This window comes from Theropithecus gelada, chromosome 5, assembly GCF_003255815.1.
Source record: "Theropithecus gelada isolate Dixy chromosome 5, Tgel_1.0, whole genome shotgun sequence".
Taxonomy (NCBI): domain Eukaryota; kingdom Metazoa; phylum Chordata; class Mammalia; order Primates; family Cercopithecidae; genus Theropithecus; species Theropithecus gelada.
Window position 1 is genome coordinate 97321532 of NC_037672.1, and position 12725 is coordinate 97334256.

At 39.5% G+C, this 12725-nt stretch overlaps 1 protein-coding gene across 2 annotated transcripts in view; it reads left to right on the plus strand.

Annotated features, from left to right (window-relative positions):
- DAPP1 (dual adaptor of phosphotyrosine and 3-phosphoinositides 1) overlaps positions 1-12725 on the plus strand; it is a 53535-nt gene that overhangs the window by 20870 nt on the left and 19940 nt on the right. For both annotated transcript variants that reach the window (XM_025385270.1, XM_025385271.1), the window contains exon 3: positions 2780-2913. In XM_025385270.1, the coding sequence (XP_025241055.1) occupies positions 2780-2913 (134 nt within the window). The remainder of the gene's footprint in view (positions 1-2779; positions 2914-12725) is intronic.

Here is a 12725-nt window from a genome sequence, read left to right on the forward strand (position 1 = left end):
GGTGATGGGGTAAGTAGGGGTCACAGAGGAGAAAAAAGCATATTCATTAACATGTCACCCTGTTATATTTTATTTATACATTTTCTGAATAACATAGATGAAAAACTTATTAATCCAAGATGGAATTCTGTTTGAGTGGCAACAAGAATTGTGCTTTCTCTGCTCAACAGCAAATGTCAAAAGTCCATCTAATGGTTAAGTTGTAGATGCTTTATTGCATACACCAGAGGTCCCCAACATTTTTGGCACCTGGGACAATTTTTCCACAGACCGGGGCAGCAGCAGATGGTTTTGGGATGATTCAAGTGCATTACATTTATTGTGTGTTTTATTTCTGTTATTATTACACTGTAATGTATAATGAAATCATTATACAACTCACCGTCATTCAGTATCAGTGGCAGCCCTGAGCTTGTTTTCCTGAAACTAGATTGTCCCATCTGTGGGTGATGGGAGTCAGTAACAGTTCGTCAGGCATTAGATTAACATCAGAGGCACACAGCCTAGATCCCTTGCATGTGCAGTTCACAACAGGGTTTGCACTCCTATGAGAATCTATTGCCTCTACTGATCTGACAGGAGGTGGAGCTCAGTGAGAATGCAAACAATGGGGAGCAACTATAAATACAAATGAAGCTTCACTAGTTCACCCATCACTCATTTTCTTGCTGTGTGGCTGGCAGGGGGATGGATGGGGACCCCTGGCATGAATCTTCCAAAAATGAAAAGTTAATTAACTTTTCACCTATGTATGTCTCATCTGAGCAATTAGATCATAAGCTATTTATAAATCGATGACATATATTTCATATACATAAAGAATAAATTATTGATTTTCATTACAAGCACTAGAGAATGCTTATATTAAAAAAATGACCATCAAAGGTGACAAAAACCACAGACTAATTCAGGAGAATGACTATTTTTGTTTTATGAACAAATATTCACTTATTTGTTCATTCTTTTACTGATGAATATTTGAAAGCATTGATTCTGCACCAGCCACTTTGGTAAGTGCTGTAGAACAGTGGTCCCCAACCTTTTTGGCACCAGGGACTGGTTTTGTGGGAAATGGGGGTTCAGGATGAAACTGTTCCACCTCAGATCATCAGGCATTAGATTCTCATGAGGAGTGTGCAGCCTAGATCCCTCACATGTGTTCACAATAGGGTTCAGGCTCCTGAGACTCTCATGCCTGATCTGACAGGAGGCAGAGCTCAGGCGGTAATGCTCACTCACTGCTCACCTCCTGCTGTGCGGCTTGGTTCCTAACAGGTACGCGGTCTGCAGTCCCAGGATGGGGGACCCCTGCTGTAGAAGATTCAAATACCTTATTTTGGGGAATTATAGCCTCACAGAGCCAAAAAGACCACATACAAGTAACATACTACAAAGTAGAGGTTGAGAAATAACATACAAGAAAGCAAGATAAGTGTTTAGGTGGTTCAGAAGAGAAAAAGCAATTAACTTTAAGCTGGAATTATCATGCAATACTTGACAGAGGAGGTGGTACTTGAACTGCAACTTAATGAGTGGCTGGGATTTCTACCAGCAGAGACAAAGAGAAAGACTGTTTCAGGAAAAAGGAACAGTGTGAACTAAGGGACAGAAGTGGAAACTCCTTGAAGAGCAGTAGGTCCAGTTGGACTAGGGCAGCAGTTCTAAAGGTGTGGTCCCCAGACCAGGTGTGTCACCTAAGAACATGCTAGGAATGCACAGTCTCAGGCCCCACCTTGGATCTACCAAATCTGAATCTGCAGGGGTGGAGGTGGAGGTGGCAGCAAGCTGGGTTCTCACAAGCCCGTCAGATGATTCTGATGCATGCTAATGTTGTAGCATGGGCTGCACTGAGAGGAATAGCAGGAAGTGAGGCTAGAAAGATAGAATGGGGTCAAATAAAGTGGAGAGGCAGATATATATATATATATATATATATATAATTTAATACTCTGCTCATTTCAAAAATGAAGTGGAAAATGACAACGTAGGAAATTTGATATTTTATTCAGTAGGCAGTGGAACATGCATGGGAGGAAAAGAGCTGGGCTCACATAACTAATCAAGCGACAGAGCTGAATTCTGATTGACTCCCAGACAAGCAAGGGAGAAAAGCCCAAGATGGAGGAGAGTGTGGTGAGGGTGTCATATGTCATTTCTGTCATTCCTATTCTCTGCCCTTCTTAAACTCATGCCCCATTAGCAGCATAATGTTCAAGGACTCTTTTGGTAAGTCTAGGAGTAGATAGGGAGAACAGTCTCTTGTCTTCCATTAGAGTAAAAAGTTGAGGCAGGGCGTGGTGGCTAACACCTGTAATCTCAGCTCTTTGGGAAGCCGAGGCGGGAGGATCACCTGAGGTCAGGAGTTCAAGACAAGCTGGGCCAACATGGCAAAACCCAGTCTTTACTAAATATGCAAAAATTAGCTGGACATCAAGGCAGACACCTCTAATCCCAGCTACTCAGGAGGCTGAGGCCAGAGAATCACTTGAATCCAGGAGGCGGAGGTTGCAGTGAGCTGAGATCATGCCACTGCACTCCAGCCTGGGCGACAGAGCAAGACTCTGTCTCAAAATAATAAATAAATAAATAAAAGTCGAAAAGAGCACACCCTGCCAAAAGAAACTGGTGATGCTCTTTAAAATTGTCAGTGGTTTCAATGATTGTCTAATTCTCAGCTCTTAGAAAGGGTTAATAGTGATGCTAACATCTAAGATCATATTTCCCTTCAACAAGGTATTTATTTGTTAAATAACATTAATTACTTATTTTTCCCTTTTAGGGCCAAAGATTCTGTTAAACACTTTCATGTTGAATATACTGGATATTCATTTAAATTTGGCTTTAATGAATTCTCATCTTTGAAGGATTTTGTCAAGCATTTTGCAAATCAGCCTTTGATTGGAAGCGAGACAGGTAAGCTTTGAGCAGACATTTGACCTATGAAATATTGTTTCGGGATGGAGGAGAAACAAGGCAGATTTCAGTTAAAGAATGTCATAGTTGTCATTTATATTTCAACATTATCTTGAGGAGAAAACAATGTACTTTGTATAAAGTAGATATTTTCTCAGAATGTGTTACTTAATGGATTGATTAAAAGCATTTCTTTAAAATGGGCTGTCCATTTAAAAATAACATACACAATACTCACAAAAAGAAGAAAGGTAAAAATGACGTTTTGATTACCCATAATTTCACGTATGGGCAGTTTGCACATGAGTGAGATCCACAGAAGTAAATTTTAAGCATTTTAAAAAATGAAAATTCCCACTTAAATGTTCACAGGGATCGCTGAATATTTAAAATATTGACTAGGAAGTGCTCTCCTGAGTTATAAAATTCTGTTTCTATTGTCACAGTTTTTTAAATAAGATTTTAAGCTAGACTTAATTATAGCTGGAAAAGCTTGAATTGTCCTGTTTGACTGGTAAGAGAATTAAAGCAGAAAATTCGTGTTTAAAGAATAAACACAAAAAACAGTCTATCTTGGCACTTGAATTATCTAAGATTGAATATCTTGTTTATTTATATTATTTTAATGAAGTAAAGATCATACCTGTATTTGTGATATAGAATCACAACACTTTTGTCCTAAATAATGATAAATCTCAGTTAATCAAAGACTAGGAAATTCCAAGAACCTGTGGCACAAGAGGAACTCAAGACTTAATAACACAACCGGTTACCATAAGTTTGAACATATGTGTTTTCTTGGCAAACTTGCCAGTGGGCTTTCTGTTAACTTCAGTGTGGTGGGAAGAGGTGGCATCATTGGCTTCTGTCTTTTCTGCTATTTATATGGCATGGATTGTCTCTGATGTGACTCAGACAGTGTCTAGTATACATAAAGTGCACAGTGGAAAACTGGAAAATTGTTGCTCTGCTTTATACTGACTACACCAAGCCTAAGACAGAATAATCCAAACTACAAACTGAAGTTATAACCTTTTTTCCCTTCTTTCTTCTGGTATATATTCTCCCAATCAACCTTGAAAATTACTTCACCATTTAACAAGCAGTTGTTCTCATGAACAAATGGCCAGTGGAGGTATATTTATTTCCATTGCTACCTTGGCCTTGGCAAGCATTTCAGTTTCTCAAATCCCTTCACTTCAGTCTCCTTTCCTACTTGCATCCAATTCTATACTTGATTTTGTTCAGTTATTGGTCACAGGCAATGGAGAGGAGATTTTTAAAGCCAGGGCTTTGTTTTGTGTACCTCTAATTTTTGTCTTTCATATCTGCCAGGTCCTGGCCCATTGCAGGGCATTTTGGGTGAATAAATAAATGAATAAATGGATAACTCTATGTAAGAACTCTTTGTAGCCTTCGAAGCCACTAGCGTTGCCATTTTTCTGCTTTCTCTTTTTCCTCCAACCAAAGACAGCTCCCTTCTTTTAAACTCTTCTCCTAGGCTCTATTTTCAACTTCTTTGATCATTCCCTGTGCTCCTTCCTGACCTACTCCAAGTTAGGGAAAAGATATATATTCTGCCTACTGGCAGATTTCAAAACATTTAAGATCAAAGTGAATGCAGTGCTTTCTGGTTGAACCTTTCTGGCACTGATCCAATCACTAGGCAAGAGGATCACCTAAGGATGCTCCAAAATAAAGATGTTTTGATATTGCATTTGGGACAATGATAAGCTTCCTTGTAACTAACACTGTTCTGAGTAAAGAAGCCTTATGATTAATGCATTAGGGATTGTAAGGATTTGTAATCCAGACTTCTACAGTAATTACTCTAAAACTCAAACTTGCTATATTATTATCTTGACTATAATTATCATTTTATTTATTACAATATAACTCAGGAACCTAATATTTTTATCCTCTCCACTGCCTCTCCCCTGTTCTACTCATTACCCAATGAAGAATTTGCTGCTGTTTGAATTCCTGCTTCCAGCCCCTGGTGCTGATGGATATGCATTTGACTTGCTGGCTTCCTGCCCTTGAGTTAGAGTCCGCTAGCTTTATTCCTCTTATCTGTCCCAGCCAGATGAAGGGAAAGCCATCAGGGCTAGGAACAACAGGCAAAACCCATGACAGATGAGTGTTCAAATCTTGCCCCTCTGGGAGTAATAGGCCTTGGGAAACAAGATAATGTGTTCAAGTCATGATGACTTGTAAGCCCAGAAAGTCCTCGAGGTTACAGAGTCAGCATTGCAGACTATAAAGAATGGTGAATGGAACCTGAGATGCCACCTTCTAAAAATAGGCCTTTTCTTCTTGTTCCTTTAAGCATGGGCTCCTAGTATTGGCTCCCAGTGATCAGCAGATCTTCAGGCTAATGATTTCATGTTCACCATTAGATGAAGTACGAATACTTCTTATAGTTTATGTTTGATTAACATCACCAGGAAAAGCATTTGTCCACACAATGGACAAGCCCCTCCCAGGGCTCTCAACTTCAGATTACCAGAATGAGAAGGACTAGAATTGGATATTTCAGGCCACTCCTGTCAGTCAGACCCAATGCAGGCCCAGCCTCACCCTGCAGGGCCTAGAGGGTAAGTTTATTAAAGAGAGACTTTCTTATAATACATTTATCTACCTTTGAGGGCAACATAAATGATATCCAAATAACCAAAACTTTACACTTTTGCCTTGCAGTTATATATAATGCCTTCAGTAGAGTGAAACCCAGAATATTTGATTCTGGGTCATAAGAAAATCTTTGCACTCAAAATAGATAAAAGTGTTGACCTAAGGGGATTAATGCTATTTTAAGATATCTTTTTTTTCCTATTCCCTACTCTTTACACTTTTAGGATTTCTGTTTGCTAATCTGAAAAGCAAGGATTTCCTAAGCAACATCTAAGCCTCTTGCCAACTTTAAGAGTATGTTATGATAATTTCCCTTTCCCTTGTCATAATCTCTATTTCATCTCTCTAATCTCCATTAAAGTTTCTGTTCACTCTAATTTCTTTTTATCAATACTCATAAACACTCTTAAGATACTTCCAATTGTCAAAACCTAATAATTTCCTGAGTACATGATAGAGATATACAATGTACTCTCTTGCTTTATTTTTCTCAATGGCCCTTTTACCTTCTGACATATATAATTCACTTATTTTTTAAAAAATACTTCTTTTTCCACACTAGTCTGGAAACTCCAAGAAGAAAGGGATTTTTGTCAGCTTTGCTTCCTGCTGTGTCCCAGGACCTGAAAAAATAAGTACTAATCATGTCCACAATATATCAGATGCCCCATTCCCAATGCCTGCATTGCAGTTTTTTATGGCAACACCAAAACTAGCAAACTTGTGACAATTTTAACTTTCAAAGTTTATAAAAGCATAATTTGAAATGATGTTTTGTGTTGCATGTATGCTCAGTGATGATTAAATTCAGAATTTGCCTTTCATTTGTGATAGTGTTGCAGTACTTTTCCTTAGTTCAGCTAAAGATTGGGTCCCTCTCCATCCCACAGACACAAAAATTTAGGCTTGCAGATGGTTTGAAGGGTGAGTGAAGCAGGGTTTTATTGGATGAAAAGAAAGAAAAGAGGGCCTAGCCAGGATCCCTGCTAGAGCGCTGCCTGCCGAACAGTTTGAATTCTATGTTCCTCACAGGAAGAGGAAGGGCCAGGCTCCTCCCCGCTGCAAAGGGCACGGACTTCCTAAGGCTCCACCTCAGTGGGCAGGCAGGTTGGAGTTTTTCTGTCTTAATAGTAGGATATCAAATAAAACATATTCATGTCTGTGCACGAACTCTAAACTAAACTCAAATAGATTTGAAAATTTGAGAAACTTTTTTATTAGTATAAATATGTTTGGTCTATTATTAATTTTGTCATATCCTCTTATAATTAGCTAAGTTTCATATATATAGTCTTGAAAATGTGGATGGCATTTATCTTTATGCTTAAATGTCTAAATATGATTAGAACAAAAAAATTACTTTTACCATTACCTTTTGTTTATATTTCAATAATTCTTAACATGAAATTGCCATGTACAATTTATTATATTGTGTTGTGACTGTAATCACCTAACTGGCATGCAAAAGTATAATACAAGTTAAGTTCTATGTTTGTGCTTATCCTTTATAATAATTGGTTCTCAGTGTTAAAGATGTCATCTTATTTTTTTTGTAAATGTCAAATCTCCATTTCTCTTTTTGTTTTGATATGGGGATTCCCAATCTTTTGACAACTGCTACTGCTATTATTATTTAATTTTGTGACACTACCCAGGTGGCATTTTTAAATAATGTGGTTAAAATTAATTTTAATTTGAGAACTGGGTGATTCTTCAGAAAACAACTAGTGACAGCTTAGAATTTTGCCAAACTTCTTTAGTTTATGTTTGCCAAAAATACAAAATGTTCTCAGTTGATAGATGAGTTTTGTTTGAAAAAGGAAAAAGCAGCTGAGAAGGGAATTAAGGCCAACATTTTTAGTGTTTGCTAGTTTCCAGGCATTCACCTACATCAACTTATTTCATCTCAACCACCCACAATAATGCATACAACGGTCTATTTGCAGATGAGGAAATGAAAACTCAGAGGTTATAAGTTACTTGCCCCAGTTTTTACTGCTGGTAAACATTAGGGCTGAGATTGGAATCTGGGCTAATCTGGTTCTAAAGCATAGATGCTTTCCATGCACCTTGCTATCTTCTGAAACTGGTCCCACAGTAGCAATAGATTGTTGCCATGGTACAGCATGGCCTTAAATGGATTTAGAAGAATTCAGAGCTGATATTGGAATCTGGGCTAACCTGGTCCTGAAGCATAGATGCTTTCCACGCATCTTGCTATCTCTTGAAACTCGTCCCACAGTGGCACTGCAATACATTGCTGCCATGGCACAGCGTGGCCTTAAATGAATTTAGAAGAAGTCTTGCCACAATAATATAATAGAATGATTGTAGGATATGGTTGGGCTATAACACGTGTCTTAGTCCTATCCCTCAGTTTCTTCTTTATATCTTCTTTAAAGTCTATAATAATGTGTTTGGTACATGAAGTCAACCTATTGTTCTAAAGAGTGTGAATCAACTTTAACCTCTGCCTTTGTATTTATTGTTATTCCCATTTTATTTACACTAATTGCTATTTCAGAAATTATACTAGAGGAAATTTTAAAACATAAAAAGGCTGACAAGAAAACATCCCCCCAAATATTCAGGTTCATCTTAGTCATGTCTCTCCGGCAAGGATATCAAACAGCCTATCTAAGTATAACAAGGTAAAATAAAAGTTAAAGTTTGAATGAGAAACTGAAAGAAAGGGAAAATGAGAGGTAAGATCAAATGACAGCAGGAACAAAGTATTTCAAATGAATATTGTACATTTACAGGAAGCAGTACAAGCATTTGGTAACTAAGCTTCTCGATGTTTTTTTCCCCTTATTTGGGCCTGTCTGCTTAACTAGATTTACAGGATGTTAGAGTTGAAAGGGAGCTCAGGGACTTTTGCATTTTTCCTTTATAAATGAAGAAACTGAGGCCTGGTTAGAAATGGGGAAGCAAAAACTCACATCTCCTTTCCTCAAGCTGCCTCCTAAAGAATCCATTTCTTCAAACTTTGATTTATACGTGTCAACTCTTGCCCACAAGAGAGCACAGTAGTTCACATGCCCTAGAGGTTTCCATGGTGACTACATTGAGCCTGAGAATAATTATGGTATAATGAGTAAACACACGAATTCTAAGTTTCAACTCCAGCCTCTGCCATTTGCCGGCTCTGCGTGTCTCCTCAGGCAAGTTATATAATCTTTCTGAGCTTCAGTTTCATCATCTTACGAAACTGATTTGGTGGTCGTAGCTCATACTTTTATGACTTATTGTGAAGATTGAGTGAAATTAGGCACATAGGACATTTGGAATGATTCTTAGCATAGTATAAGTATTTAATAATTATTATTTATATTTAATAAAACCCTTTTATGGTTTTTAATTCCATCAGATTCTATGCAAAAGCTGTACGTTCTTTGATAAATCATGAAGAGTTAGTTTAGGGACAATTGAATTTGCATTTGTCAAATATTTGTGATGTTCTCTTCAAACTTTAATCCATTTCCATAGTGGACTTACATAAGTGGTAGAATCAAGTGAGCACTCCAGAAAGAGTGACTTGACTTGGATATTTGAACAGAATTTTCTCCTACACTGACTAACTGCTATGCCTCTCCTAGTTCAATGCACTTCACCCTATTAGAGTGGAAATTAAATATTAAAGCCCCTTCACATGTAAATGAACATGGCTTAAAGTCCATTTGCAAAGCAGGTGGCAAAGAAGGAAGGAAAAAGATCTTGAATAACCCTATTCTCTCCTGCCAACCCCAAGAAATCTACTTCTTATTGGAAGGAGGGGAGAGAGGAACTCATTATGCCCGTTTCAGAGCTTGTTTTCTGAACCTGAGGGCAGTAATGAAACATGAATGGACATGATCTGATTTTAATTTAATTCAACAAAGTGTTTTGAGTGAAATGGCACTGTGAGCCACTGATAATATAGAAAGATAAATCAGATATTATTCTTGCCTTCAAACACCTTACAGGATAGCTGGGGTACCTGATGAATAAGCACTGACCTCCTTGCATAAAATAAATACTCTAAACAAAAGTCTTTCTTTAGGAGTTTTGTGTGCCCTGTGCTACACTCTATTTCAGATACCAAACCAATGCCTAAGAATTGAGACTGTTTTTACTCTCTTTCTGAATTTCTGCTGGAATACAAGATAAAGGGTCCTTCAATGTAATTTCATATTATTGCATATAGTTATGTATGTAACTCTTACACAGAGTTACCATTCAGTCAAAGTAAACGGAAATGCCTGCTGCGGTCCAGCTCTGATCATCTCAAAAATGTACCTCCACTAAGCATGGCTGAAACCAGGTTTCATGTCAAAGGCAGGAAAAAATAGTCACCTTTACGTAGTTCAGAAACTGAAGTGAAACTTACAGCCAAGTTTCCAAGGCCTGTGGTTACTGGTCTTCCTCCCTCTTCTTGCTCTGCTACCCCTGCCTCCTGTTGCCTTTTTCTAAATCTCCCAGTTGAGTCCTGGAGTTCATTTGGTCTGAATCTCAGTAAATCAGAGTCCCTTTCATCCCAAGCTGAGACACTATCTTGGACCTTGGATGCAGAGTATTAAGAGTCTGTGGTAGCCACAGAAGTTAAGTTTGTTTGTTTGTAGTAGTTAAGTTTGTTTGTTTGTTTTGAGACAGAGTCTCACTCTGTTGCCAGGCTGCAGTGCAGTGGTGCCATCTCGGCTCACTGCAACCTCTGACTCCCTGGTTCAAGCAATTCTCCTGCCTCAGCCTCCCAAGTAGCTGGGATTACAGGCACGCGCCACTATTGTCCAGCTAATTTTTGTATTTGTAGTAGAGATGGGGTTTCATCTGTTGGCCAGGATGGTCTTGATCTCCTGACCTCGTGATCCGCCCCCCTCGTCCTCCGAAAGTGCTGGGATTACAGGCATGAGCCATTGCGCCCGGCTAAGTTTCTTTTGATTGGAAATGACAGAAATCAACCTGGCTAGCTGTTGTTTTTTTTTTTTCTTTTGTCTTGTTTTTGATTTTGTTTTTAAGTGAGTAGGGTACAAGAACAGGAGAACAGGAGCAGAATTTTTTTTCTTTTTGTGATAGAGTCTCACTCTGTCGCCCAGGCTGGAGTGCAGTGGCATGATTTCGGCTCACTGCAACCTCTGCCTTCCAGGTTCAAGCAATTCTCCTGCCTCAGCCTCCCGAGTAGCTGGGACTACAGATGTGTGCCTCCACGCCCGGCTAATTTTTTATATTTTCTTTTTTAGTAAAGATGGGGTTTCACCATGTTAGTCAGGATGGTCTCGATCTCCTGACCTTGTGATCCGCCCGCCTTGGCCTCCCAAAGTGCTGGGATTACAGGCGTGAGCCACCGTGCCTGGCCCAGGAGCAGAATTTTTGAAAAGGATATTAACAATATACCCTCCCAGAATTTAAGGGCAAGTTGAACAACCAAGAGACAACAAGGAATCTGCTTAGTAATCATGGCAACTCTGAGGCTTTCAGTCAATTGATATGTCTGTCTTAATTCAGCTGTGATCGTCTCAGAAGTGTACCTCCACCCAGTCTTTCTGAAATCAGGTTTCATGTCAAAGGCAGGAAACAATAGTCTACTTCGTGTAGTTCAGAAACTGAAGTTGGTGGACCTTCTCTCTAGAGAAGTAATTAAGTGGATACCCAAGAATTGAATCCAATTAGTGTGACCAGATCAGGTGTTCGAAGGCAGGGCCAGGTCTGGGGGTATTACATGGTTGTAGGGAATCTATCTCTGCACACTGGGAGGTATAATCTCTGCAGAAGGGGAAATCATTAAACCTCACAGCCATGCCAAGAAGTCCATATATTGGCTTTTCCTTGGGCAAGAATAGTCAGCTAAGGAGAACTGTCTTCTAGGACACCAGATTTGTATCCATATAAGTTGCCATTTTATAAGTACATTGTCATCTTCTTCATCTCACAATTTAGTTTAGCCTCATTTGTGGGGTTACTAGTTAAAATCAATCTACAGTCAGATCTACTCTCCTGGTTGACTCAATACCATTTTCCTTTGTTTTACTCTTGTTGAATTAAACTTTAGAGGAGATTTTCAAAATAGAATTTGGGTTCCTCCACTAGAGATTTGAAGAGCTGTGCCTGCGATTGTTGTCCTTTCTTGCCCTAGGTCTGGAGAATTGTGGACCTGGGAGGCTGGTTCATCCCAGGCTCTTTCCTGGCTCAAGCTTGCATTACTGTAACATTCATTCATTAATTCATTTACTCATCTGCCTTCATTATGTCAGAAACTGTATCAGGTAGTATGGATACAAAGATAAATTTGACCCATATGTGGGCTGAAGAGGCTCACAGAGGTTGGAAATGCACACGTTGGAAAGGCAGTGGCTCTCTAATACCAAGAGGTAACAGCACTGCAGGCTCAGGCAGTAGCCCAGCCCAGAGATCCTTACCCTGCAGCACAACTGGCCCCGGCAGCCATTTCTCCTACAGGGACTGATACTGTGGTAGCAGAATAATGCCCCCACAAAGATGTGCACATGTCTCCCTGGACCTGTAATATATTGTTACATGGCAAGAGGGAATTAAATTTGCAGATGGTATAAAAGCAGCTGATCAGATAACTTTGGGGTGGGGAGATTATCCTAGATTGTCTAAGTGAGACCATTGTAATTGACAGGGTCCTTATAAGTAGTAGGGAGCCAGAAGAGGGAGAACCAGAAAGATGGCAGCAGGAGAAGGATCTGACTGGCTGTTACTGGTTTTGAAGACAGAGGAATATGGCCACAAGTCAAGACATGAGGGCACCTTTCAAAGCTGGAAAATGCAAAGGAATGAATCCTCCCTAGAGCCTCCACTAGGAAAGCAGCCTTGCCAGTTTTAGACTAGTGAGACCCATTTCGAACTTCTGACTTCCAGAACTGTAAGATGATAAATTTGAGTTGTTTTAAGCTATTATGTTTGTGGGAATTTGTTACAATAGCAATAAAAAATTAGGCCAGGCACGGTGGCTCACGCCTGTAATCCCAACACTTTGGGAGGCCGAGGTGGGTGGATCACCTGAGGTCAGGAGTTCGAGACCAGTCTGGCCAACATGGCGAAACCCCATCTCTACTGAAAATACAAAAATTAGCCAGGTGTGGTGGTAGATGCCTGTAATACCAGCTACTCGGGAGGCAGAGGCAGGAGAATTGCTTGAAGCCAGGAGGCAGAGGTTGCTGTGAGCCGAGATCGTGACA